The following is a 26,632-nucleotide window of genomic DNA, read 5'->3' as shown; positions in this document are numbered from 1 at the left end:
AGGAGCAGAACCCCCACGGTAGTCTTCTCTGGAATTCTACCAGTACCACGTGCAAGCAAAGGGAAGCAAGCCTTTATATGGAGGTTTAACACGTGGCTACGAACCTAGTGTAGGAAAGAGGGGTACAGGTTTATGGGGCACTGGGACTCCTTTTGGAACAGGGGTGACCTGTACAAGCAGGTTGCACCTGAACCGGAGGGGTACAGCTGCACTGGGCCAGCGTATGCTTAGGGTAGCAGAGGGTTATTTAAACTAGGGTCTGGGGGGGCAGTGAGTTTATACAGTCAGATGGTTAGGGACAGACAGACTGCCAGAATAGAACACACCATGGCTAAATACTTTATTAGTAGAGAGGAAACGATGCTTGTAAATCAGTCAGAGCAGCACTGTAATAGAGGCACACATGGTACCCTGAAATTCCTCTGTTTAAATGCTAGAAGCATAAAAAATAAAATTCTTGATCTGGAAACCGTTATGAGTAATAGTAACTTTGATGTTGTTGGGATTACAGAGACGTGGCTTGGTGCAGGGGATGGGGATGAGTACAACGTAGAGGGATACAAGCTGCTAAGAAAAGATAGAATCGATAGAAGAGGAGGAGGCGTAGCTCTCTATGTAAAGGATAATCTTAATATTCAGGAAATACTAGGAATGGAGCCCCTTGGTGTTAGTGAAGACATATGGATTAAGATATTGGAGGAAAATGAAAAAGGTCTGAATGTTGGAGTATGCTATAGGCCACCAGCCTAGCATGTCAGGAGGGTGAGACAATAGTAATGGGGGACTTCAGTTACCCTTCAGTTAATTGGAAAGCTGTGTCAGGTCAAGGTAAATGTGAGGAAGAGTTTTTGGATGTTGTAAATGACTGTTTTTTGATACAGTCTGTTACTCAACCCACGAGAGAGAGAACAATCCTAGATCTGGTTCTGTGTAATAAACCTGATAGAATCGGCAGTATTGAGGTAGGGGAACCACTTGGTACAAGTGACCATAGTTCAATTACATTTGAAGTTTTTTGGCAAGTTAAGTCTGCATTCTCCAATGCTAGAGTAGTCAACTTTAGACAAACTGACTTTATTAAGATGTGAGATTATACAAGGAATATAAACTGAGTACCTCTTCTAGGTGGTAAAACTGTAAAAGAAATGTGGTGCATATTTAAAACGATTATTCTGGATGTACAGCGTAAATTCATTCCGCAAGTGAGAAAAGCGAACTGAAAAAGAAGCATCCACAGTGGATGAATAAGTCGCTACGGAACAGTTTGAAACAAAAAGGGAAATTATTTAGAAAATACAAGTTGGAGAGCTCAGATAGTAATAAGATTGAATACAGTAATATGTGAGCTCCAGTTAAGAAAAAATAAGACAGATTGCACTAGATGCAAAGAGCAACTCTAAACATTTTTTTCAATATTATGGTCAAAAAAGGATAGTTAAGGATGAAATAAGAGGTATAAAAAATAAGGATGGGGTTATGGTATACGATAACAAAGCTATTGCTGATACACTAAACAGTTACTTTGTGGAGAGTTTCACTAGTGAAGTGTTTTCGCATATGCCTTCAGGTGCAGTCAGTTCTCAGAGACTTATAGAGGAAATTGATTTAAATGATGCAGAAGTACTAGATAAACTTCAAAAACTTAAAACAAATAAGGCAGCAGGCCCTGATGGAATATATCCAAGAGTTCTCAGAGAATTAGCAGAGGTGGTTTACAAGCCTCTGACAGTTATTTTTAAGCAATCCCTTAAAACTGGAGAAATGCCAGATGACTGGAAACATGGCAGTATGGTACCTATCTACAAGAAAGGAGACCGGACTGAATCAGGAAATTATAGGCCTGTCATCTTAACTTGTATCGCATGCAAAATACTGTAATCCATCATTAGGGATAATTTGGAATTATTCCTGGAAAGAAATGGTGTTCTAAATGATAGCCAACACGGTTTTCGCAGGGGGAGGTCGTGCTTAGCAAACCTCCTGGACTTCTTGGAGGAAGCTACAGCATGTCTGGACTCAAACCAAGCTTATGATATTATCTATTTGGACTTTCAAAAGGCATTTGACAAAGTTCCGCACGAGAAACTCATATTGAAAATGAAATCTGCAGGAATTACAGGAGCTATCACTAAGTGGGTTCGAAGTTGGTTGTCTAATAGAAAGCAGACTGTAACTGTGGGAGGAGGTGTATCAGAGCAGGGTCCTGTACGAAGTGGAGTCCCGCAGGGATCGGTGTTGGAGCCTTTGCTATTTCTTATATACATAAATGATCTTGATACAGAGGTTAGTAGTAAAATAGTAAAATTTGCAGATGATACAAAACTAGGGGGTCTAGCCAACAGTATAGAATCAACTAAAGTAATACAGGAAGACCTAAACAGCATCCAAAAGTGGGCAGATACCTGGCAGATGACATTCAATTTAGATAAATGTAAAGTCTTGCATGTGGGAAATAAGAACCTTAGACAAGACTACTTCATGGGTGGAAAAACTAGAATGTGCTCAATTTGAAAAAGACTTGGGAGTAATAGTTGACCCAAGTTTAACAGGATCTAGGCAGTGTGCTGTAGCAGTAAAAAAGGCCAACAGGATGCTGGGATATATAAAGTATTGAGTATAAATCTATAGAGGTTATATTGAAATTATACAATGCCTTAGTCAGACCGCACTTGGAATACTGTGTGCAGTTCTGGGCACCGCACTATAAAAAAGATATCGAAGCTCTAGAAAAGGTTCAAAGAAGGGCAACTAAATTAGTTCCTGGCATGAAATATAAAAGCTACGAGGAAAGACTCAAGTTACTTAACCTATTTAGACTAAGCAAGAGGAGGCTTAGGGGTGATTTATTTGAGGTATTTAAATTTATAAAAGGAATCAATAAGGTTAACTATAATAGATTCTTTAGAGTGAGTTCAGTCTGTAAAACAAGAGGACATAAATGGAAACTAGTTAAGAGTAAGTTCTGCACTGATATAAGGAAATATTATTTTACACAAAGAGTTATAAATACAGGGAATAGGTTGCCAGGTCATGTAGTTGAGGCAGAGACCCTTGCTGTGTTCAAGTCTAGACTTGATGCAGTTTTGGATACTCTTTAATTAAGAAATGGCGAGCTTAGTTGGGCCGAATGGCCTGTTCTCATCATCATATGTTCTTATGTTCTTATGTTCATTCAGTAGGCTAGTCAAAATCAGTCCATTCAATGACTATATGTTATCTAGTTACTTTAAGATACCTGTAAGTCTAATTATTCATAGTTCCAGTGTTTTGGAAGCAAATGAATAGAATTTCCATGCTAACAACACTAACAAGTTTAAAACTCTGCCATGGTACGTCGGGTGAAAACCACACTACTTTGGGTTATAGTTTTAAACTTCACAGAGCTGCAGTGCGTTGTGTTCAAGTCTAGACTTGATGCAGTTTTGGATACTCTTTAATTAAGAAATGGCGAGCTTAGTTGGGCTGAATGGCCTGTTCTCATCATAATATGTTCTTATGTTCTTATGTTTAATTAACAAGGATGGCATTTATCGATGTTAATTACATTAAATGCTCATGACACATCACAGCTTTTGTGAGGTCTGTGTTCTAAACATTATTGTTCATTGCACTCAACCTAACATTAAAGTTTATTCTCAGTAATTTAAATCGATCTAACTAAATTTAGCTCCGTTTTGTAATTTGAATTTGTAACACAAGAAAGCTATGATGTGAAACATTTAAGAGAAAGCTTTGGGATTACTTGCCACTTAATTGTTCAGATTGCCATCCTTGTTAATTAAACAACCTCATTCTGTAGCTTTCACAATGGCGCACAAACTGCAGACAATCTGCGCTGTTTCACGAGCATAATCATTTACTCTATTTACGCATTGGTGTCAATTATTCTGTGAATTATTTGTTTTATTGTTAATCAAGGAGGATAAAGGTTGAAAGTAATAATAGACTTAACGGTAATGTTTCAGCATCCCATGTTTCCAGCTCACCAGCTGCCACTGCTGCCTAGTACTTGTCGACAGCCACTCAGAATGGTTGGAGGTGGTTATTATGACAACCATAATTTCAGCAAAGACTGTTTAGGTCTTGTACAATATCTTCACATCTGCCAGAGGACGTTGTTTCTGACAACGGCCTGAAACACTTCCAGCAAGTTTAAGCATTGAGGAGCAACAGCATCAAGCACACACTTGTTCTAGCATCTAATCCCACTTCAAATGGAGCTGCTAAAAGGTCAGTTCAAGCAGTCAAGTCTGCCCTCATGAAACAAATTCTGGGAGAAGAGGCTCAGCAGTAAATTTACTTCAATATAGACAACTATCTGCTGATACTTCAAAGCATGCAGCACTCTGTGACAGGGTGTTCATTGCCTGAGTTGTTCTTAAAACGTTAGCTGAGGACCAGGTTCAGTCTACTTAAGATAAATCTCACCAGAAAAGTTGAGGACAAACTAAAACGGAAAAGGCTTATGACAAAACTTCTGTTAAGATAAGAAACATGTCTGTGGGTGACTCGGCTCATATTTAAAATTTTGTTTGGGGAAAGAAAAGTAGGTCAAAGCAACAGTGGTCAAATACCTTGGACCCATTACCCACAAGATCTATGATGGGCTGAGAGAGTGCACAGTCCATACTGACCACTTGCTACACTCTAAGGAAGAAGCGCTGGACTTCAAGAACTCCCTTGAGGACCCAAACCTGATTACAGACTGCAGTGCTGCTCAACAGCAGAGACCCTGTGGATACTCATAGCCCCAGCAGGCCCGGCCCAAACCAATTTGGCGCCCTAGGCGAAAATTTAGGTGGCGCCCCCCTTGCATCGGAGTAAATTCGACTGCTGGTGTACATACTCACAAGAAACTGAATAGCTTTGTCTTCGACATTCTTTTATTTGCGATTGCAAAATCAAAACACTTGGAACAAATTAGAAAGAAATACAATAAAAATATGAAATGAATTTTTGAAATACAATATGAATAGCTTAAATAAAGTATAAGATTTAAATAGCCACAAAATAAAAAAGTGTAAACCAGTGGCATAAAATAAATTATAAATACAATATAAATAAGGCACTGCACACAATAAGATGTTAAAAAAAACCCAGTATTGCCAAAAAAAAATTACAAGAATATCAATAAAAGGGGAGAAAGGGGGCTCTTATAAAGACATCTACTGGTGCTTTTTGGTACTGCATCAAAACTACACAACCACCTACTCAACCTCATATCACCTGCTGCTACAGCTTAACTCTCCTGCTCTTTCTTACAGCAAAGTCATCTATAACATCATCGTATGATAGCTTACTTGAGACCACATGATTTATACTAATGATGGCAAGTCCACTTAGACGTTCCTGCATCATTGTAGCTCTCAAGTAGGTTTTTATCAGTTTAAGCTTTGAGAAGCTTCTTTCTGCAGTAGCCACTGTGACAGGAAGAGTGGCAAAGATTCTCAGAGCAACCCACATGTTGGGGTAAATTTCTGCCAGCTTCTTCTTATGCAGGAAGGTCAAGAGTTCCATGTTTGTCACATTCTTTGATGGCAATGGTGGAAAATTCTGCATTTCCTTTGCAAGTTCTGTGCCATCAATGTCCGGCTGGCTGATGCTGTAGATGACACAAGATTTTCAGGGGTGGGACTGAGAAACCTCAACAGCGCATCTGAAGAGAGAAGAGGAATATATTACACCAATCTAATAATAAATATGATATGATACATAATATGATTTTAAGAATAAACTGAAATATGACAAATTAAAAATCTAACGGATATGTGCATGATGACTACGCTGTACATGTTTAATACTTTTCTGATATGCAAATGATATAAGATTCAATTTTTGTCATTACAAGGAAATGCTGATTAGCAGAATGCAAAGAAGTAGTAAACTGCACTATAATATAGAATGTAGGAATGCTAAGGTATGCTATAACAGGAATGATGTGCACTGTGCAGGCTTAAAACTATAGGAAAAGGAATAACACGTTAGCTTTTTGATTAAGGATAATATTGCAAGCTAAGAAAACGTGAGCTAACCAGTTTTCAATAAAAATGTAAACAAGTTTTATTTTAATTTTAACTCTTGCTGACTCTATAATATTTACATATTTAGAAGCTGGGTGGGAGTGCCATTTTTCATAACAGCTCTGGTCCTTCGTAACATGCCATTAGCCTAACTGAAGTTAACAGTTCACGCTAGCTATTTATTGATTAGCAAACCATGTTTGGTTAATAACGTGTCGTTGTTCTCCTACGTACAAATAATGTCATGACATCACCTTTATTGTAACATTACCTCTGTCTTTCTCTCTTTTTTCCTCCTCTTCTTTTCTTTTTTTCCTCCCCTGGGCACCAGACAGTTTGGGACGTTTTGACATGTTGTTGTTGTCCTGTCGTCGTTGTCTTGTTGTCGAGCTTGCTTTTGGGGTCACGTCAATGCGTGCCCCCCTCCCCCCTCCCCCCTCCGCCAGCAGGTAGAGTCTAATTAGTCCGGGGGGAAGGGGGAGCATCTCAGGAAAGTAAAGTGTGATCATCATTATTATTATTATTTTTATTCATATTTAATAGGGTTTGCTATGCAGTTAGATATTTTTGGCTCATTATCTTCCTATTAAGATATATAATACCAACTAATTTTAAGAAGAGTAATTTTTTTTTTCTCCCCCGTTTTTGGCGCCCCCTGGATGGTCGGCGCCCTTAGCATTTGCCTATACTGCCTATGCCGCGGGCCGGCCCTGCCTACCAAGACTTCAGGGTTAAGACATTTTTTCAGACTTGTGCTCTCAGGCCCGTTTTTTTCACGTTCACAATTCGTTCCAGTTGAAGAAGAATAATAGCTGGTGTCACGTGCTTCGCTGTTGCTTATTTATTTTATGAACACGACAGTAGGCTACTTCACCTCAGTACGTATCAAACCCGCAACATCGCTTGAACGCATTTCAAAAGAGGTAAACGAAAGAAAGGCTTAATTATAAGGATTGGTATCACACACTACCTGCTTGTTGAGGGTATGTTACCTCTTTTGCGTTCATATTTTCTGTCAGAGTTGACACGAGTGCGCTGAAAATGAATTAGGTTTATCCTTGGAAAAATCTATCAGGAAGCGGACGGTTCAGGAGAATTTTTGGATGTTGTTGCAACGTTAATGCAACGTATCACCTCCCCTAATGAAGTAGTTACGTGGTTGAGCCTCTGTGATAAAGTGATCACAGCACAGTCGCATTTGAGCTATATGAGAGTCAGGTGAGGTGATTTTAATTAGAAATTCTACTCGCAAAAAACTTGCATTCTGTATTTGTTTGTGTTTATTAGCAAATACATTATAGGCCTACATAATTGTAGAGACACGCACATACACACACAGCATAATATGTACTGTAAAAATTCCAATAAGCCATAAAAATCCACTGACGAGGAATTCTGCTTTCTGCTCGTTTTTAGCAATAAAGACACGACATATTGTTTTCTTATAAAGTTTATTGATAAACATTGCAGCAGATTTTTATCTAGTGTGTGCTATCTGTTCTTAATTTTACATGTTCACAATATAAAAGAAAAACAAAAAGTAAATAGACCCATTGCAGTATTTAAAAAGTACTGGGGAATGTAATTTGTAAAAAAGATCTGTGTTACATGCTTTACAAGAAAACAAGACATTTAAAAGCTTCCTTCAGTGGCTGCATCTCCCACATTCATAATAAAATAAATGCAATGGTTAAAAACAAACGAGAAAGGATTAAAGGGTAATATGCAATCTATCTCAAAACCTGTTAACTATTGAATGTACAGATCCAGTCCTGAAGAGGAAATAATGAAATCCTACACTCCTATAGAGTGTAATGGTACACTTTGTTGGTTGGTAAAGTAGTAGAGTTGGTTCAGGCCTAACTGAACTGACTGAAGTTTATTGGAAGAATAAAACAATCATCAATTGTGCTGTTACTATGGATTATGGTACACTTATATCATTGATCTGGTACCTCTGGAACTTTCAACTTTACTTTAATGATTATAGTAATTACAATATGATATGAATTAAAACTAATTAAAATGAGTACAGTATAAAATGAGTACAGTGGTAGAATAAAATTTGAAAGACCATACTTTTTCTGTTGAAAGCAGCTGGGGGGCGGGCAATAAAAACAGAAATTCCTTCCTTATATTTAAACAAAGACCAGGTATCACAGTTATTTTCGATTTTTAAAAGATTAGCTAAACAATACAGTATCTAAAATTGTTTAGACTCTGTATGTAGACTAAACATTGTGATTTTTTCTCTTAGCATTCATGATGTTCACAATGACTGTATCACTACTTAAATACAGTTTTAAGTGCACCTTTATTAAAAAAAATATATAATTACATTAAGAGAAGTACTTTAGTCTGAACCCCTAGTTATATTTCTCTGCATGCATTTGACATGACACATTTCATTTCATATTTACAAGGTCACTATGATGTAGGAGTATATAACATGTTATGAGTGGAAATTCAGAATTCACACATCTATTTGTACTGCACTTGGGTTGGTTGGTTTCATTACCTGGGGAAATATATTGCCTGATTCCAGGTTTGATTCTGGACCAACTTGCAGGAGCTCCATTTTTGCAGGCTTAAATGGCCTGGTGTGAGCAGTACCTGAAATTCTGAACAGGGGCACCTTGGACGGGATCACATGGAACTTCATATCAGCAACTTACAATAAGGCTAACAGTTCCATTGGATGGGACTTCATTAGGTGGGGAGATAATGCTGGATAAATATAATAACCCCCATTTTCAAATCGCAAAGGATGGATCTTCAGTATGGACCTGGTCGAGGGAGGTGGGGGCCACTGCTCCATAGTCCGGGGGGGCGTCATCCCGCAGCACTAGCTCTGCTCTACAGAGAAGTTGGATTCAGACCTAAGAGCAGTGGAGATGGCACTTACAAACCACACTCAGAGCACTGCCTCATTTTACTGACAGCTCTGCCTAATTTTACTGAGAATACTGCATAATCTTGCTGAGAGCACTGCGTAACCTTACTGAGGGCACTGCCTACTTTTATTCACACTACTAATAATCTTATTCAGATCACTGCCTAATATTACTGAGGGCACTGCCTAATTTTACTGAGAGCACTGACTAATCTCACTGAGAGCACTGCCTGATCTTACTGAGGATGCTGCCTAATCTTTCTGAGAGCAATGCCTAATCTTACTGAGAGCACTAACTAATCTTACTGAGGGCACTAACTAATCTTACTGAGGGCACTACCTAATTTTCCCGAGGGCAGTAACTGATCTTACTGAGAGCACTGACTAATCTTACCAAGGGCACAAACTGATCTTACTGAGAGCACTGCATAATCTTGCTGAGAGCACTGCCTAATCTTACAGAGAGCACTGCCTAATATTCCAGAGAGCACTGCATAACCTTACTGAGGGCACTGCCTAATTTTATTCACACTTCTAATAATCTTATTCAGATCACTGCCTAATATTACTGAGGGCACTACCTAATCTTACTGAGGGCACTAACTTATTTTTCTGACAGCACTATCTTCCTGAGAGCATTGCCTCTAATTGTGCAGATAACTGAACTTAGACCAGCTGTCTCTGAAGCCCTGTGATGTGTGTATATAACTGACCCCAGGCCAGGTCACTGCCTATGTGGCACTGTCTCACCCAGTCAATCACATGCACATCCATCTGTCTCTTCTCCAATCCTCATGATTTGAATTCATCCAATCACACCCTGTCCTACTGTGTTACTATGTGCTTTAACAAAAACGAGCCATTAAACAGAAGAGAAGAAAGGCACAGAGCAGGCACAGAATTGCTGCAGTTCCATAAATACCCAGAGAGGGTGCTTGACACCTTATAAATACTTACATGTCCTGGTGCTTACTGCTCATGTGGTTGTTGTACTCAAGAATGGGGGGGATGCTCTCCTCATCTTCAGGCAACTGCACACAGATGTGTCATTAATATACAACCAAGAGATCTCAGTTAAAGCAGAGTACACTGTCGGCATGGATACTATAGCTATAGCTACACCATCCCCTGCACTCATCTCATGCTGTCTGCTAAATCGTGCTGATAAAAAGATCAGAATCACATGACATCCTGCTATCTGAGAGAAAATATAAGGCAATGTTAATGGCTGATTTCTGAGCAAAAGCATGAACAATGGCAATAGCATTGGCATCCTGTCTGTTGGTGCTCACCTCCCAGTACACCTCGTCATCGAAGCAGTTGTCATCAGCAGGGTCCCCCCAGATTGGCAGCCTAAGGATGATGCCTGCAGAGATAAAAACATTGGGAGAGTGTTGGAGGCTGTTAAACCATGCACATCACAGCAGGACCAGTGGGATGACTGTATATAACCCTACACATGACTGAGGGTGCAACAGAATAGTGAGCATTAGTTTCACTCACCGACAAGGATCCCTCCTCCAATTCCAAAAATAATAGCCACACACAACCCAGCTGCCTGGTGGCCACCCTGCTTATTCACTGTCCAGCTTGCAAAGTCTCCCTCAAAGTCAAAGGTGTTCACCAACCTGGGGACAGCAGACATTTTCACAGAGATGAGCTTACAGGCATTTACAAATCAGCCATTAGGTGTGCTGCATATATACAATATATATATATATATATAATATATATATAATAAATATTGTCTGGAGTCCTCCAAGCTAAAGGGAGAGGTCAGGAAACAGCATTAGGGTAGAGTTGAATTTGGGGTCAGTGTCATATGAGGGTCAGGATAGGGTGAACTTACCCCTCATGTCCATAGACCTCTTCAGAGGCAGCCGCAGCAGTAATGGCCCCGACGACTCCACCCAAAAACCCAGGCATTGCGTGCAGGTTATGGACCCCACATGTATCTTGTATCTTCAGCTTCTTCTCCAAAAATGGCTGAAGGGAGACAGAGACAGGTGTGAGTTTACCCCCCTGCCGATATTCCACAGTGTATATCACAGTGTGCATGTGTATAGCATAGCATGCAGTAAGCTCACCGAGATGTAGAGGTAGCCAAATGTCGAGAGGATGCCGCAGCAGAAACCCACAATCAGGGAGCCATACGGGGTCAGCATGAACTCAGCAGCAGTTCCCACGGCAACGCCCCCTGCCAGGGTGGAATTCTGGATGTGCACCTGGACAACAGCAAAGAACCATAGTCAGCAAAAGCAGATTGATATAGAAGACCTGGTGTAGCAGGTGTTAGACTGAGGCTGGTGTAGTGAGCAGTAGACTGAGGGTGGTGTGGCAGACAGACGGAGGCTGGTGTAGCGGACATAAGAATTAGGCTGGTGTAACAGACATTAGACTGAGGTTGGTGTAACAGACATTAGATTGAGCCTGGTGTGGCAGACATTAGACTCAGGTTTGTGTGGACTGAGGCTGGTGTAATGAACAGTAGATTAGAGTACATGGAAAGCTGTACCATGTCCAATTTGCCCTTCTTCTGGAAGATGCTGGAAACAGCAACAGTGGTGAGGACAGTGGCAGCCAGGGCCAAGTAGGTGTTGATGGCTGCACGATGCTGACCGTCTCCGTGGTCCGTAATGGCAGAGTTGAAACTGGGCCAGAACATCCATAAGAACAGGGTCCCTTTAAAGAGATGATATGACATCACACACATGCAACATCATTCCCTCCCTCCACACACACACATACCTCACCCTGTACAGTCTCAGATAGACAGACAATCACAGAGCTGTCTCAGTTTGAAAATCCCTTTGGTCAAACTCACCGATCATTGCAAAAACATCTGAATGGTAAACAGACCCCTGCAGACGTTTGCTCTGGTCTAAATTTGGTCGATAGAGAACCCAAGAGATGGCCAGACCATAATAGCCCCCAAATGTGTGGATCACCATGGAGCCACCAGCATCCCTAGCCTGTAAAAATCAACAAGTGCTATCTGTTAATGCAAGCCTACCAATACATTTCCACATTGAGTAAAGACTTGTGAAAATGTTAAAATGTTCCACTTTGCTCTCAGGTACATGGTTTGCTATCACCAGAACTACACCCTGATATGATATATCACTCCCACCCTTCACCAGGGGATGCCTGCGTGAGGCACTGATACTCACATGAATCACACTGAGGATGATGAACTCCTCCACGGCGAACAGGGTAACTCCAAACAGCGTCATGACCAGCAGTTGGACTGGGCTTACCTTGCCCAGAACTGCTCCATATGCAATCAGGCAGCCCGCTACACAGAAGTCAGCATTGATGAGACTGGGAGTGAGCAAAAAACTCTTTAGAGAAAGTTTTATGGTCACAACCCTCAACAATCATATTAAGGTCTAAAAAGGTTTAAACATGCAATCAAAACATGACAGACATGATTATCAAGTCAGTGAGTATTCAGGCCTGCAGAAAATCAGGCAACCCCAAGCCTAAACCCTGGGGAATATTGCATTTCTCTCCACACCCAAGTCTACCTGTGATGGACTAGTCTAGGTGACTAGGCCACCACAGGGGGATTGAGGCCAGGGAACTGGGTACCTTAAAATCTTCCAGGTAGGTAAGGTATTTTGACATCAGCCTGATTTGGGTCACATAGATCATATGTAGTCTATCCTATCTGATTTAGTGACATTGGGGACCCATGCTGAAAGACAGCTTTGTGGCATTAGTATGTGGCCACGTCTGTGCAGGTATAAGCGCAACACTCCTACTGCACCTACTGATAATTCCTTTTGATAATGCAGATTTATAATGCATTGTTGCATTTTATTTTAGAAAAATAAAATTCCACAATGGGCTAATTCTGCTTTCCTGACTGTGCTGCAATTGCCACATACATTAACGGTCCAGCAATTTGGTTAAATTATAGAAGAAATGTGTCCCAGTGCTAGGAAGAGAATTCTTACCTTTCCACTCCAATTTTGATCTTTCCGTCTGAGTGGTCCAGGGAGTGGAACCAGCCCTGCATGAGCAGTGCCCACTGAATGCCAAATGCAGCAATGAGGAAGTTAAAGCCCACAGCACCAAAGCTGTACCTCTTCAGGAACGTCATGAGAAAGCCAAAGCCCACAAAAATCATCACATGAACATCCTGGAAGCCTGCAGAAGAGAAAAAGAGAATCGGTGGTCCAAGGGGATAAAATGGATGGGAGCCACAGGTTCCTCAAGGTAACATCTCTTCATATCATATCATGTCACACTACTGTGAAGATGTATGAGGGACTGATTGCTTTGAGTCAGATTACACTAGTGACACAGAATCAGTGAGTGTGCATATCGACGATGCCATCTGTATTCATAATAGGCCATCTACCTGACACACTCAGATCGCCATGTGAAACTGATAAGGGATTCTTCAGAGCATTACGCATGGATTATTCACATCCCTTTTAGAAGGATGAATATCAGTAAAGTCTGATCAAGAAGCATTCACTTTACTGGGCCAAGCAATTCTTTTTGTCATGCACAGTTCCTGCAAAACAACCCGCCACAATGTCAGCTGAAAAAAGAGGTCAATTCTTTGAATAAAGTAGTATGTGGAAACTTCTCCAAGTAACATGGTTGCCTTGGTGTGCTTTGGTTTGATCTGGAATCAGATTTCAACCAGAAAGATGAACAGACCCATTTGATGCAATATTTTGTGTTTTATAATATAATATGTTTTTCCTTAGAGCATGCATTCAGAAAAAAAATATCATTTTCACTTCCATGGTCAAAGTAAATCTTCTGGATGTTGTAGCAAGATTGCTGTAGTTAGAGGACATAAAGCCTTATTTGAAGAAACTACATTTATGTGATTCTACCCAGCAACCAGTCAAATAGACATAAATATGCTACAACATAATATGCTTTGTATGCTATAATATGCTTTTTATTTATTTCATTCTTCTTCTTTATTATAAATTATTATATCCAGCTCGTGTTTCTCATTTATATTTTACTTTGGTGGTCTGGCGGTTTAAAAGGAAAAATTTAAGAAAAAAAAAACGGTTACCGTGTAATTTCTGTGCGTTATGAAAAATAAACACAAAAATTACACAAATGAAACGATCCAAAGCAAAGACACGACATGCAACGTGGTTTACTTACTTGGATACCTGAAGTAAAAGTCATTCTCTATGTCGCTACTAATGTTGTGAGATTTTCTGTGCTCTATCCAGTGGGTGTCGGACTCCTCGTCGTATCTGATGAACACCCCGAAGAGGATGATCATAGCGATCTGCCAGACAAAGCATACCGCGGGAAGGCTCAACCGAACATTTGTGTTTTTCGGCCGGCAGAAGTAATCCTTTATACCTTGTACGCAGTTCCCCATTTTGGTTTTGCTTGATGGATACACTTGAGTTATCAGGCAGGTTGTCAGCTTCCCACTGCTAATTGCAGAGGTTTTTATAGGTCATGTTTGGAGGCGTGTCACTCCACGGATCTGTGTGGCTCCTAGGGACACACCTGCTAACACACCTACTGTTATAGCCCGATTAGGGGAAGGTACCACAAGCCGGTTTCACATTCCGGAAGATTTTCTGGAGGATCCTCCAAACATGATGCATCACCATGCAGACCAAACCTTATCAAAAACTAATTTCATTTCCCAAAACTTGCGATGTAACAACTCGGAAATGTAGTCACCACAACTGCATTTATACGTCCCCGTTGGTTGAAGTTGATTGAAAAGATGATGGTACCTCTGACACATTTTATAGTACAGATATCTTACATGTAGAAAATAAAGCCAGTGTTACATGCGCACATTCCACTCTGTACATAAGAAAACATAATTTCCTGTGTAAAATGATAAATTCATTTATACAGACTGTTGTCTGAGGTGTAACAGTTACAGTGAGGTGTGAGGTACTGCTGTTTTTTTTTTTTTTTTTTTTTTGGTGGGTAGTAGAAATACACAGAAAAATGAATTAAGAACATTTCGACCCAAAAAGACTTAAATGGAGGAGTGGCTATGGCTTATTTTGTATAATCTGCGCCCTCTGGGAAGAACCTGAATGGATTGCTTTGGTCAGTCATTCAATGGGACTTTCAGGATCAGGAATACAGACAGCAACCAGTGAAACCAAAAAGAAGAATGCTGATGACTGACATTCAGCTGCTTATGTCCTGGCTAATCACTTGTAAGTCGCTTTGGGATAAAAGTGTCTGCCAAATGAATAAATATAAATGTAAATATAATGGTTAATGGACAGGAAATGATGTCACACCCCTGAAGAACTCTGTGGGGAACATTTTTGTCCTGAAACAACATATGAAATTATTTAACCACATGTGATGAAAAGTCATTGTGACATGAAACATAACATTTTATCACAGCTTTTGTCTCAGCCACGCACTTGTCACATTGCTGCACGTGGATCTTTAAGATCCAACAACACAAACCAAGCGAGACGCTGGCTGTCCTGTGAGATGCATGGAATGTTGCTTGATTTCTATCTCCCCTTCCCTGTGTCACCCTTCCCCAAAGCACAGAAACACACGCGTGACAGAACAGTTACATAAGCGCATGCTCTGGCCCACCCAGCATGAACTATGTCCCTTCAAAGCCCCAAATGTGCAAACATTGGATGCTTCCTGCCCACGACTAAACAGTACACATGCTTATGTGCTGTATCTATACAGATGGTCTGCCTCCTGAAATGAGACTAAGCATTCAGCTATGTTTGCAACATTTAGAAAAGAGGAATCACAAATCAGTATGGCTGGCTGGCCCCTGTCTGTGGTTCAATTCCTCTTCACAAGAGGACAAAAGATGGAATGCTTCGGAACATTATGGGAATTTTAGCTCATGCCATGTGCCTTGCCTTAGGTGTCACACTAATCTGTGGAATAAAGGCTGTTAAGTGGGCACTGTGTTAGAATTCCACCCCTGTTTTGTAGGGGGATCTAATGCATGCACAATTTATTTGGGGGTTTATTAAGGGGTTTATTAAGAGTATGAAAATTTGATGCTTTAAAAGCACAGACAGGTATTGTGACTTCATGTGTGTTCTGACTTGCCACACAGAAAAAGAATAGAAAAGACCCATCTCAACAAAGAACAAAAATGATTCATTTTCCTATGTAAAGCTACGATTTTAGTGGGTGCTATGTTTGTCACTGACTATCACTGGCCCATTAATCTGACAGTACAGGAATAAAAGAATTAGTGACATCCTGCATCCCATTGTTTATGTCAGTCATTCTCTGTAAATGAGGTGTATCAATGGCCACAGGACTTTCCTCGAGCTGCATAAATATGCCAGACAGGTTTGCACTGAGAACGAAGCTGTATAAATATGCCATACAGATTTTTATTGAGACTGAAGCTCTATAAATATGTCAGCTACTGTCTGGCAGTGTTAGCACACAGGGAGAGACTAAAAGAACGCTCCTGCCTGAAGCTGTTGGCACACAGAGCTCCTTTCCTACAGTAACTCCTTTTCACTGGAATCCATTGATACCTGACAAACAGAGACTGCATAAGTCTGTTCAATGGCACTGTGTGAGTTGAACAGATTCAGTTTATGTTAGTATTGCACACTTCAAAAAGACACTATTCAAATAGAACCTCTGAGAATGGAGAGGCAGTTTACATTTTGTCGTTTAGCACTTTTCTGGCTACGAACTCAGTACCCCACCTGTAATGCTCCTTACATATTTCTTATATTTATAAAATTAGGCAAGCAGAGGCATTTGTATCATTATAAAAGGGAGAGAGGACAATTGATGTCATTGCATTTCAGTGTCTGGTATGGTACACGAGTACATTTCCTACTTATGGGAAAAACGTCTAATGAAATCAAAGATCATTCGGAAGGAAACAACAGACACACAGGTATTTTGTATCTCTCATATGGTGGATTCTTTTTATTTATTCAAGGTTTTTCACAGTTAATGCAGCATCAGTCACTTATGACACAGTCTTGATCAAGATTTTATTTGGTGCAACATCTCTTTTAAATTGTGCTGTTGCTGTCACCAACCCAACTGCGCTGCCCATCTTCATGCTCACCTACCAGGTCCTTTGTGGTACTTTCTGGATGAGTTGGATGTTCTGCTCAACTCCTCTCTTCTCTTCAACTACCTTCTTCATCATTCAGACCCACCTCTTCAGACTTACACCCTTGCGATTTCAACAGTGGTTTTGGCACTGTAGCATGTTCGTATTTGGTTAGAGGGTGTCCTTTTTGTAACTTTCCATGCTACTTTGGTATACTTTGTGTGCCACTGCTAAATTATAAAAAGGCAAATGGAAACATGTGGTGGTAAAACATGCCCTACAATAAGACTAAAACCTACTGTACAATAAGACTACAACAATCTTTACAACAGGACTAAAACATACCTTAGAATAGGACTATAACATACTGTACCATAAAACTAGAACATATCCTATAATTGGATTACAACATACCCTACAAAAAGACTAAACAACTAAGAGAAGGTGACTTAAGCTTGGTTTATTTTCTCCTCCACATGAGGAAGATGTATCCTTCGCTCAGAACACATAGGGGAATAGCATCTCACTGACTAAACACATTGTTCTCATAGTGCATTCCTGATATTATCAAGCTGTTCTAGAGAATGCTAAATGTGTTTTGTTAATATTGCATAACCAGTAGCCGTTTTTTAGAAACAATGTCATATTGAAGCTTAGACATGAAACAGGATTAAATAACATGTTTGAAATTTTTATTGTGATAATCGATTAAAACTATGTTAAACAATAGTTAAACAAACAATCACAATCCAATAAAATATTACACAATAAAAGGTTAGAGTGATGGTGAGTCTATTATGTGAACATAGCTGAAGGGAATGTTCTCTCATCTTTGTTTTGTCAAAATGCTTGGTCTTAACCCTGGAGATTCAGTACCACTACCAGTATATGATGATAGTCATAGTCTGTTCCTCCATGTGATGAAATGTTTTTACTCAAGTTGTACATTGTACCCAATGTTTTGGCAAGTCAAGAGATTACACACATGACAGAAACCAAGTCTCTGACAGGATCTAAGGGGGCATACCTCTTCCCCTTATTTATCCTCCCAGCATAAGTGATTCTCTTATTTTTTCACCTCAGTTCTGTTTTTAAAAAAGTGCCATTCACCAAATAATACAGCTATTGTACAAGTATATAATCAAATACTCAATAGGTACCATTCATGTTAGCTGTCATTGGGTCTCTTGCCTGTTTAGTGCCTGTAGTGGTCAAATATTATCAGCAAAACTGAGTTTATAGGAGAGAGGGACACAAATGTTTCTGGAATTTCTTATTCCAATCATAGTAAAGAAGAGGTATGTAAAGAATAAGGTAAACAGACCCAGACTTGTGTGTAAAGCAATCATCCAGAGCATAGGGTGTTTCTGGGGTGAAGTGTTTTAGCAAGTTTATAATAGGGTTTGCACTGAATGCACATGAACATAAACTTAAATGTGCTTGTTTGGAAGCTCCACAACTGTGAAAAATTATACTTTTATAAATTATTATTAAATATGCACAACAAATACTGAAATATGCCTGTTCATGCCTGCTGTTATTAATGATGTTTGGAAAGCCCCTGAAATATTCAAAGATGCACCAAGTGAAAAAAATGTCCTTATACAGAGTGAGGGGTTTTAAGGTTGTGGCATTTTTCTGCTGACTTGAGCGAGAGAGAGAGTGTCATCCACTCCCCACAAACCCTCACCAAAGCACATGTCCCATTTTCCCCTTCTCTCCAGAGCAGAGATGGATTCTGAATAGACAGTGATCTAATAGTGCATGTGACCAGCAGGAGATGGAGATTCCAGATCTTAATCTAAAAGGCAGCATTCCAGTGATTCTTCTGGTCACACGGTGTATCATGTGTGCCTAACATTCCACCTGTAGAGCATTCCATTAGCGATGGTGGAGAAGATGGAGTGACAGGTGGAGCTGCCGGTTAGACAGTTTGGCTCTGACTGTAGGAATGCATTTATGAAAGAAGCCCATGGTAGCCTGGTTACCTACCCACATTCTAATGATTTGCATGAGACCGAGTAGATTAACCAGTTCAGGTGGGACTGAACTAAAAAAAATTAACAAAAACGTTTTATTGTGTTTTGTTTTTTTTGCCTTGGCAGATAAAAATGTGAGAGAACTAACTTTACTATTCTTAGTTTACACTGATGTACTCTCCATTTGACCCTGATAACCCTTTGGAGATGGCACAGATTCTGCGATAGCAGGAATCACATGTACTGCACAGAGCTACTCACATGTCTCTTTAAACTTGCTACTCTCCATTATCTTTCCTCACTCCAGACTGCACTTTAGTCCACACTGTAGAACAGCACTCAATTCCTCCATTTTAGGCTTGCATGGCAGCTGCATGCATGCTGTCTCTCTGCTGTACCCACACTGCACAAAGTTATGGATATCTCCTGCGGAACTGTTTTCCTTTCATTTGGGAAAATTTAATAACCCTATCATGGGAGGATGTCAAGGAACATGCGAGCCCAGAGTCTGCAGGATAAATTTCCATGTGGGGAGCAGACAATGGACCTGAGTTGCTTCAATTGTTTTCCACAGGGTGTACGTATGTATGTATGCACGTATGTATGTATGTATTTATAAACTCTTACAGCCCAGCATTGCTACACCTTCTCAGGGAGCCCCACACCACTGCAGGGAGCTCCAGGTTGCTGCACAGCGCCGCCGCCCCCCCCCCCCCCCCCCACCAGCTTTTTCTCTCTGCTGACGTTGCTCAGCAGTGGCTGTTCTAACCTGATCAGACAGTCATATGACAGTCAGGTGTTAAATATGCCAAACTTTCAAAGTGTTTTCAGCCTGGATCACTACCTCTGACATTTTTATAACCTCTGTCATGCAATTATGAAACTCACTGACAAAACATGAACTTCACTGGCCTCCAGCCACAGCCAAAGATCCATACTTCGTCTTAATCATTCTTGCATTTCCGAACTCAAATTGCTCATTGCAACAACACAGAAATATTTGAGGGTTGTACATATTCTGTCATGAAATGGAGTCAACAATAGAATCAGCATGTGAAATGGCACCATGGTAAGACTAAACAGAGTCTCTAGAACAAGGTAATGACAACTACTAAGAAATGTTGCTTTATGATTGCACTGCCGCTATAAAATAATGGTGTACATTCTTATCTACTACAGTATATTGTGCATATACTTTCACATTTGATCAAATAAATAATTTATAGGCCATTGCATGTCTTACTTACTCATTGCAGATGGTGCAATGTTTTATTGTTAAGATATTTGATAATAAATTTCGTATGGTGTGCAAATGAACTCAGTGACTCTGCTCAGTCTGATCCAGGGACAGGCTTCTTCAAAATCTGTCTCTGACCCAAACCTGTATACTACCTGCCAGAAAACTGCTCCATTTTTTGCTCTCGCAAAACGCCATCCCTCATGACCGCGGTTTCTTTCAGCGTACTTCAGTACAAAGGATTACTCAAAAAACAGCAATTGATTTAAAGAAATCAGAGAGACTTGTAACCCTTTGTGCCATGGCAGTGATAGATGCTGCTGGAGTCTTTTTCACCCACCTTTAAACTACAGAAAAGTACCAGACAGAGTCCCTCATGTCCACAGAAGTCTTGACCATAGCAATTACACAGAATAAAATAGTAGTGGGCAGAATTTAGCAGGACACGTCAATAAAGTATGGTTGGCATAGATTATTTCCTCCTAAACCTGACTGTTCCCGGGGGGTCTCTTCTGTCATTGCGCTTGAAACATAGAGATAACGGATAAATCAGGTAGGTACAACGCCACTAAAACAGACTACCCCTAATTTTAACCTCAAACAGCTCATACCTGTGTAAACGGGTTTTTTAAATGTAGTATTGAAGGTTTTAAATGTATTAAGTAAAAACATATCAACAAATGATAGAAAATCAGGTAAGCTACCCAAATATGCAGACGAATATCAAATATGACTTCGAAGCATTAGTCCAGGGCGCATTAACACGGCAACAGTGAATAGCATATCGGGGTTAGTCTCATTACGTTACATTACATCCATTTAGCAGAGTGACTTCCATCACAATAGTCCTCTATTCCAAATCCTATGAGTTCTGTACCAAACAGGTAGCAGTGAAACTTCTGCTGTGAAGAGCCGACTAAACTTTCATTTGGAACAATCATAGAGAGTACAATTCTCTAGACTAGTTACTTCAATTAATAACGGCGACTCTAGTCTGGAATGTAGAGACACATTAGTTAAACGCAGAGAGACACGGGTTAAGACTTCTAAAATAGCTATTGCGTGAACACTGCGAGCAGTGAATACCGACAGAAGTAAGTCCCCTGAGTTGGGACACACTCACGTTGGGTGAAATATGCAAGTTAGTTGTTTCTCCGTGATAGCAACACCCCTGACATATCATTTCATATGGCTTCCTTCGTATTTATTAATACGCCTGATTGAACACAAAAAACGACATAAGACAAAATGTTGATATTGTGTATTAAATGTTATAAAATTCCAGACTGTTTCTGCATGCGGCAGAAATGCCCACTAGTATTGAAGTGTGTGGACTGCTCTCGTGAGTTCAAACCACAAATGTTCGTTTTAAATGTATTTTAAAGTTTGAGATGGCCAGCTGAGAAATTTTATTTTATGCCCAATAAACCATTTCTTTGTAGATTCGAAGATTTATTTTAATTGTTGTTTCAATGTAATGTCAGTTTTCGGACAATACAAGAAAGAGTATATACAAGAAACAGTATATACAACTGGGATGAAAGCGTGAAACCTGAGAGGGAACTTTTGTAACCTGACTCCATCAAGTATTTGAAGGAGCCTATTAAAGACAATTTCCAGCGCAAACCTCGTCTGAACGACCTTTGGAAAATAACGAATTTTGGGCACAAGAAGATCAGTAATGCTTCAATTTGGAAGTTGAATGTGGCTCTTGTGCAATTTCTTTCAATTTTAGTTATACACTCATGAACTCATATCACATTATAGGTCACACGAGAAGACATAATTTGCAGTAAACTTTTTAAAAGATCCCTTGTTTCAACCGATTTTGAATCTTCGATTGCGCAGTGTTTCTTTCCGAAATTTAAGGGTTTTTTTCGAATTGACTTATACTAATTATGAAATAAATGATTCAATCGTTCACAAAATCTTGTATCTGTCTGTGCAAAATCAATAAACAGTCCCTTACTTGGATAGTAATTTGTAAATGTTGCGCTATATTTTTACATTTCAATTAAATTACTGCTGAGGTTGACGGAAAACCACGGAGAAACTTAAGACAAGTCCAAACTAAAAAAAAAAAACAAATGTGTCAAAATCAAGGTGACCTTCACAAAAAGCAGAGATGCTTACATGCCCCTCAAACAAAACCAAACAATTACAGACACGACAATGTTGTCACAGGATTAATTAAGTTAACTACATGCTCTGTGGGGGGTCTTCTCCCATTCGTCCTTTTTTGCGCGCGTCCAGTTACGCGCATTTCAGTTACGGGTATTCTCCCCTATGCGATCCGATCACGCCCACAGCGCTTGACTTCAGAGTGAAGGCAGGCTCATGAAAGAGGCGTGGTTTATTTAAAATAGAAGTGGACTGAGTCACAACCTCGTTTATTTTGGCTGTCGGGAAACCGTGGAACGTGGACTTTTGCATTTATCACGTGAATGTCATTGAAATCCATTTAAACCATAAACCAGAATCTGGTTTTTAAAGTAAATGCAAAGGGAGCGCTATAATACGAATCGCCTCAAAGGAAAGAATTTGTTTCAGTGTATGACATAAACCCAAGAATAAAGTTAATATACCAAACGACACATGTGCTGGGCCATGTATAAAGACATGTTTGACATGTGGAGATTCATTAACCCTTTCGCACATAACTTATTTTTATGCTGTGTAGCACGTGTTAGGCTATGTTACATGGTTCGTTATGTTTTCATTAGCGTTATTAAGCTTCTCATAGTTTTCAGTTAGCATTTGCGATGTATTTTAACGTTAAATCGCTGTTTCATCACAGCTAAAATTAGCTAGAATTTTTCCAATCTAGTTTTCTAATCGCACCGTTTTTGGCATAAGCGCTAAACGGCTAATCACACGTGTAGGCGCGAAAGGGTTCATAAAAACGTACTATTGAGGAAAAGGTGCAACAAAATGCATGTTCCAATGTCCACGCTTCAACCCATGCTGAGTAGCCTGTTACTAAAAATTTATTAGTAATCATTCATCATGACTGTTCAAAGTACTCTATTACGCTATTTATACTCATTTTAATAGATGTTTCTGTTTATTGTAATTGAACTAATTATTTACCAGGCTTGTTCACAACACCACGTAAAACGTTTTTTTTTTTTTTTTTTCCTGTCTAACAATGTGATATAGGGTTACAAGAAATGTTCCTACCGCCGACTTCAAAGGCAATATGGTGTTTCGCCATGTAGTGGCGCATGACTTAAGCCAAGGGGAGAATACGTGTAGGCTGAAATGTGGCTAGCTGCGCGCTTTTTTTTTTTTTTACTTACGCGCATGGGAGAATAACCCCCCCCCCCCCCCCCCCCCCCCCCCCCCCCCCTTAATGCATAACGCCAGTATCAATATGCAAAGTAAAGGATGATGCACTCAGGTTTGTCATACTGATTCAGATACTTAGTATTTTTTCTAGAAAGCAAATCTGACAATATTAAGACTAGAAAGTAAATACATAGCAAAAGTAAAATGCACAAGTCACAAAATCATTTTGCCAATTATCTGTTTAATTTTAAATGCAAGCATATTCGTTTATTCGATACAGTAAAAAAAAAAAAAAGAAATCAGTTTTTTCCATTCAATCTAACTTTGTTTTAATTATTAAACTTTTATTATTGTTGAACTGGAAACAGTTCTCTGTAAAGCACTTTGTGAAAACCTAATTTTACAGTAAAATTTGATTGACTAAGCAGCTTATTTGACATAAATTCATATCGAATTTGCTAATTGCCAAACTGTCATAGAATCATGTGAAGGCCTTTCAGTGAAGGTGGTGAGTCATGCTGTAATCAAGACTGTGTTCCATTTCACTGCATAGCTGACATGCTGCTGGAAAACTAGATTAACTTGCTAATTATGGCTATATAGGTAGCTCATACAAATATAGCAGTGTATCAGCATGATAATGTGATTAATTAGCAAGCTATGTAGGCCTATTTACAATTGTTAGAGTGCTAGCTATACCGGTAATATACCACAGAAGTGTCAAATTTTCAACGATGGTGACATCACTATCTCCATTATTTTCTATTTGGTTTATTATGTCTGTTTCTCTTTTGCACACCGCACAGATTCCTTTTTCATCGAGTCTGGACACTTGATTCTTTATTATGAATATCACAGGACACGATACTATGTCAAATGACAAGTGGATTTTCACGCTAAGGCTATGCAGCAAGGTTATCTTAAGCAACATATTCATTGGCCTTTTTCCAAGGTGCAGTGGTCAGCATTTCACTTGTACGTGTTTGAAACAAACAGCAGAAGGAATACCATAAAAACGGAGAAACACGAGGCGAAGTGTTTAAAATTTCTTGGTCACGCAGAAAATGACTGAAAATGACCTGACTAAAGGATACTGCAGCTTGGGTGACGTGTGACCCTAGAACAGGGGTCTCCAACCTTTTTTCATCTGAGAGCTACTGAAAACATGAAAAAATGAGAGTGGCCGATTGCTAGTCATGTCTTATATTACTCACACTTATTCACATAACGTATCAAAACACTCACATTAACCAGCTGAATTAAGCTACCTTTTGTATATACATGTATCAATTGTCAACATCCAAAGCTCTCATTTTGGATCAAAGGCAACTTAAATTCACATCAATAGCATGTAAAGTGTATATGTAGTATCCATATGTTTCAAATTTCAATGTGTCAAGCTCACTGTAGCGAAGGGCGAGAGCAGTCACCCCACCCGGCCTCAAACCCAGGCCTACGGGATACCAAACAGCAGTTTTGACCGTGACGCCAAAGAGCCAGGACGGTTGATATGACAGTCAGAGCGCATACTTAACCTAAGTGACAGCACTCTGTCACACACATAATATATCAAAACATCTTAAATTCACATCAAATCATAGAAAACATTACTACGTATTTATTGACACATTGACACCCACTCTTACACTCACATTGACTGAATGTGTTTGGACTGTGGTAGAAAAACCACAATACCCAGAGGAAAGGACTTTTTGAAGATCAAATCTTATTTATTTAAAGAAATGATTTCATTTGATACCACCAGGCTTCTAAATAGCTTCATACCCCAGGATGTGAAGATCATGAACACTCTTGCTCCCCCCCCCCCCCCCCCCCCCCCCCCCACCTGAACCATTAATCCCCCCATAGGACCAGACAGACACTATTCTGCACTAGTGCAATCCATTTCATGCTACACCTGGCACTTTTGTACAGACAGAAAAAGATTATTTATTGACAGTACATGCTGCTGTTCCCCTCCAACTATACCATAAAGACATGCCGCCATAGAGTCATGCTGCTATTCCCCTCCAAATATTTACAAAACTGACTGTATTGTTTATGGATATATGTTGTTTTAATTCTCTTTGTTATTTATATACACTGTTGATATAGGAGAAACCGCATTTCATTCTTGATTGTACGCAAATGCATGATAAAATGACAATAAAGGAAATCTCAATCTGAAATCAATTTAATAAAATACACTGAATAAAACAAGGTACTCTGATATATTTTCTCCATCTGTTAGATGAAATTACCACATTTAAATAAAAATAAAAATAAAGTAGTCTACTGGGATTTCTAATACCATTCAACAATCTCAGATAAATGGCGCCATCTGCTGTTCTTGATGTATAATGACAGTAGAAAGTCTAGTCCTCCCATGTAAGACAACCCCACTTTTCAGATGTAATTTCTGAAGTAGAAAAAAACCGCTGTCTAACATTCAGGCCAATATGGAAAGTCCAAGTGTTTCTTCAACAGTATTTAGTGTATTAGTTGTGGCAATAGGTCAAAGGGTGCAGGAGATGTGCCCATTTTAAGTGCTACAAACTGATTGTATCTTAGCAGCCATGCCATTTGGACGCTGAACTTAGTGTTCATTTTCCAGTTAGGACCTGATATGTAATGATGTAATGATCTACAAAAATTGGTCGCAATATCTGCTTTTCTTTGTGCGGTCTGTGCGTTGTGATGTCCATTGGAACAAAATGTCATTAAAAACTAAGTACATGGACACATGGGTGTTTAAGCCTGTTTTTCAGTATAGCATCCCAAAGTGGCCAAATTTCACTAAACTTGCTGTGTGGCACCCAGGCCTAATTGTAAGCATGTGTATCGACTTTTATGCCAATGAAAAAAAGCATTGCAGAGATATGGCCACTCTTCCTTTATGGCGACTTCACAGGTGAATTTGTGGGTACACTGCGGCCACATTGTTCAACCTAGCAACTACTTTAACAACTGTTAAAGACAATGGTCCAAAGAGGTAATACACAAAACCTCATTGTGCCATAACTCTAGGAGGAGGTGGTCAAATGTGTTTTTGACAAAATCAAAGATGGATGAAACACAAAATGGCTGATGTGGAGATTTCATAAATTTCCAGATAGGATCCTTAACTCTGATGAAGCACAATAAATTTAGTTGAGATATCTGCTTTTCTGCCAG

At 39.6% G+C, this 26,632-nt stretch overlaps 1 protein-coding gene across 2 annotated transcripts; it reads right to left on the bottom strand.

The window, feature by feature from the left end:
- Positions 1 to 7,475: 7,475 nt before the first annotated feature.
- On the bottom strand, positions 7,476 to 14,473 carry LOC118781731 (ammonium transporter Rh type C 1-like). Of its 2 annotated transcripts, none has more exons than XM_036534749.1 (11): positions 14,056 to 14,473; positions 12,873 to 13,065; positions 12,084 to 12,234; positions 11,738 to 11,885; positions 11,429 to 11,595; positions 11,001 to 11,138; positions 10,763 to 10,899; positions 10,417 to 10,541; positions 10,206 to 10,279; positions 9,871 to 9,944; positions 7,476 to 8,876 (listed from the first exon to the last, which is right to left on the bottom strand). In XM_036534749.1, the coding sequence occupies exons 1-11, from the start codon at positions 14,279 to 14,281 to the stop codon at positions 8,774 to 8,776; spliced, it is 1,536 nt and encodes a 511-aa protein (XP_036390642.1). In that variant the 5' UTR covers positions 14,282 to 14,473; the 3' UTR covers positions 7,476 to 8,773. The 2 variants fall into 2 exon arrangements, with proteins under 2 accessions (XP_036390642.1, XP_036390643.1); XM_036534750.1 differs by having other exon boundaries at positions 8,794 to 8,899; positions 14,056 to 14,470.
- Positions 14,474 to 26,632: the final 12,159 nt, after the last annotated feature.

The sequence above is a fragment of the Megalops cyprinoides genome, chromosome 8 (genome assembly GCF_013368585.1).
Source record: "Megalops cyprinoides isolate fMegCyp1 chromosome 8, fMegCyp1.pri, whole genome shotgun sequence".
In the NCBI taxonomy this organism is placed as follows: Eukaryota; Metazoa; Chordata; class Actinopteri; order Elopiformes; family Megalopidae; genus Megalops; species Megalops cyprinoides.
This window is presented reverse-complemented; position numbering and strand designations above follow the sequence as displayed.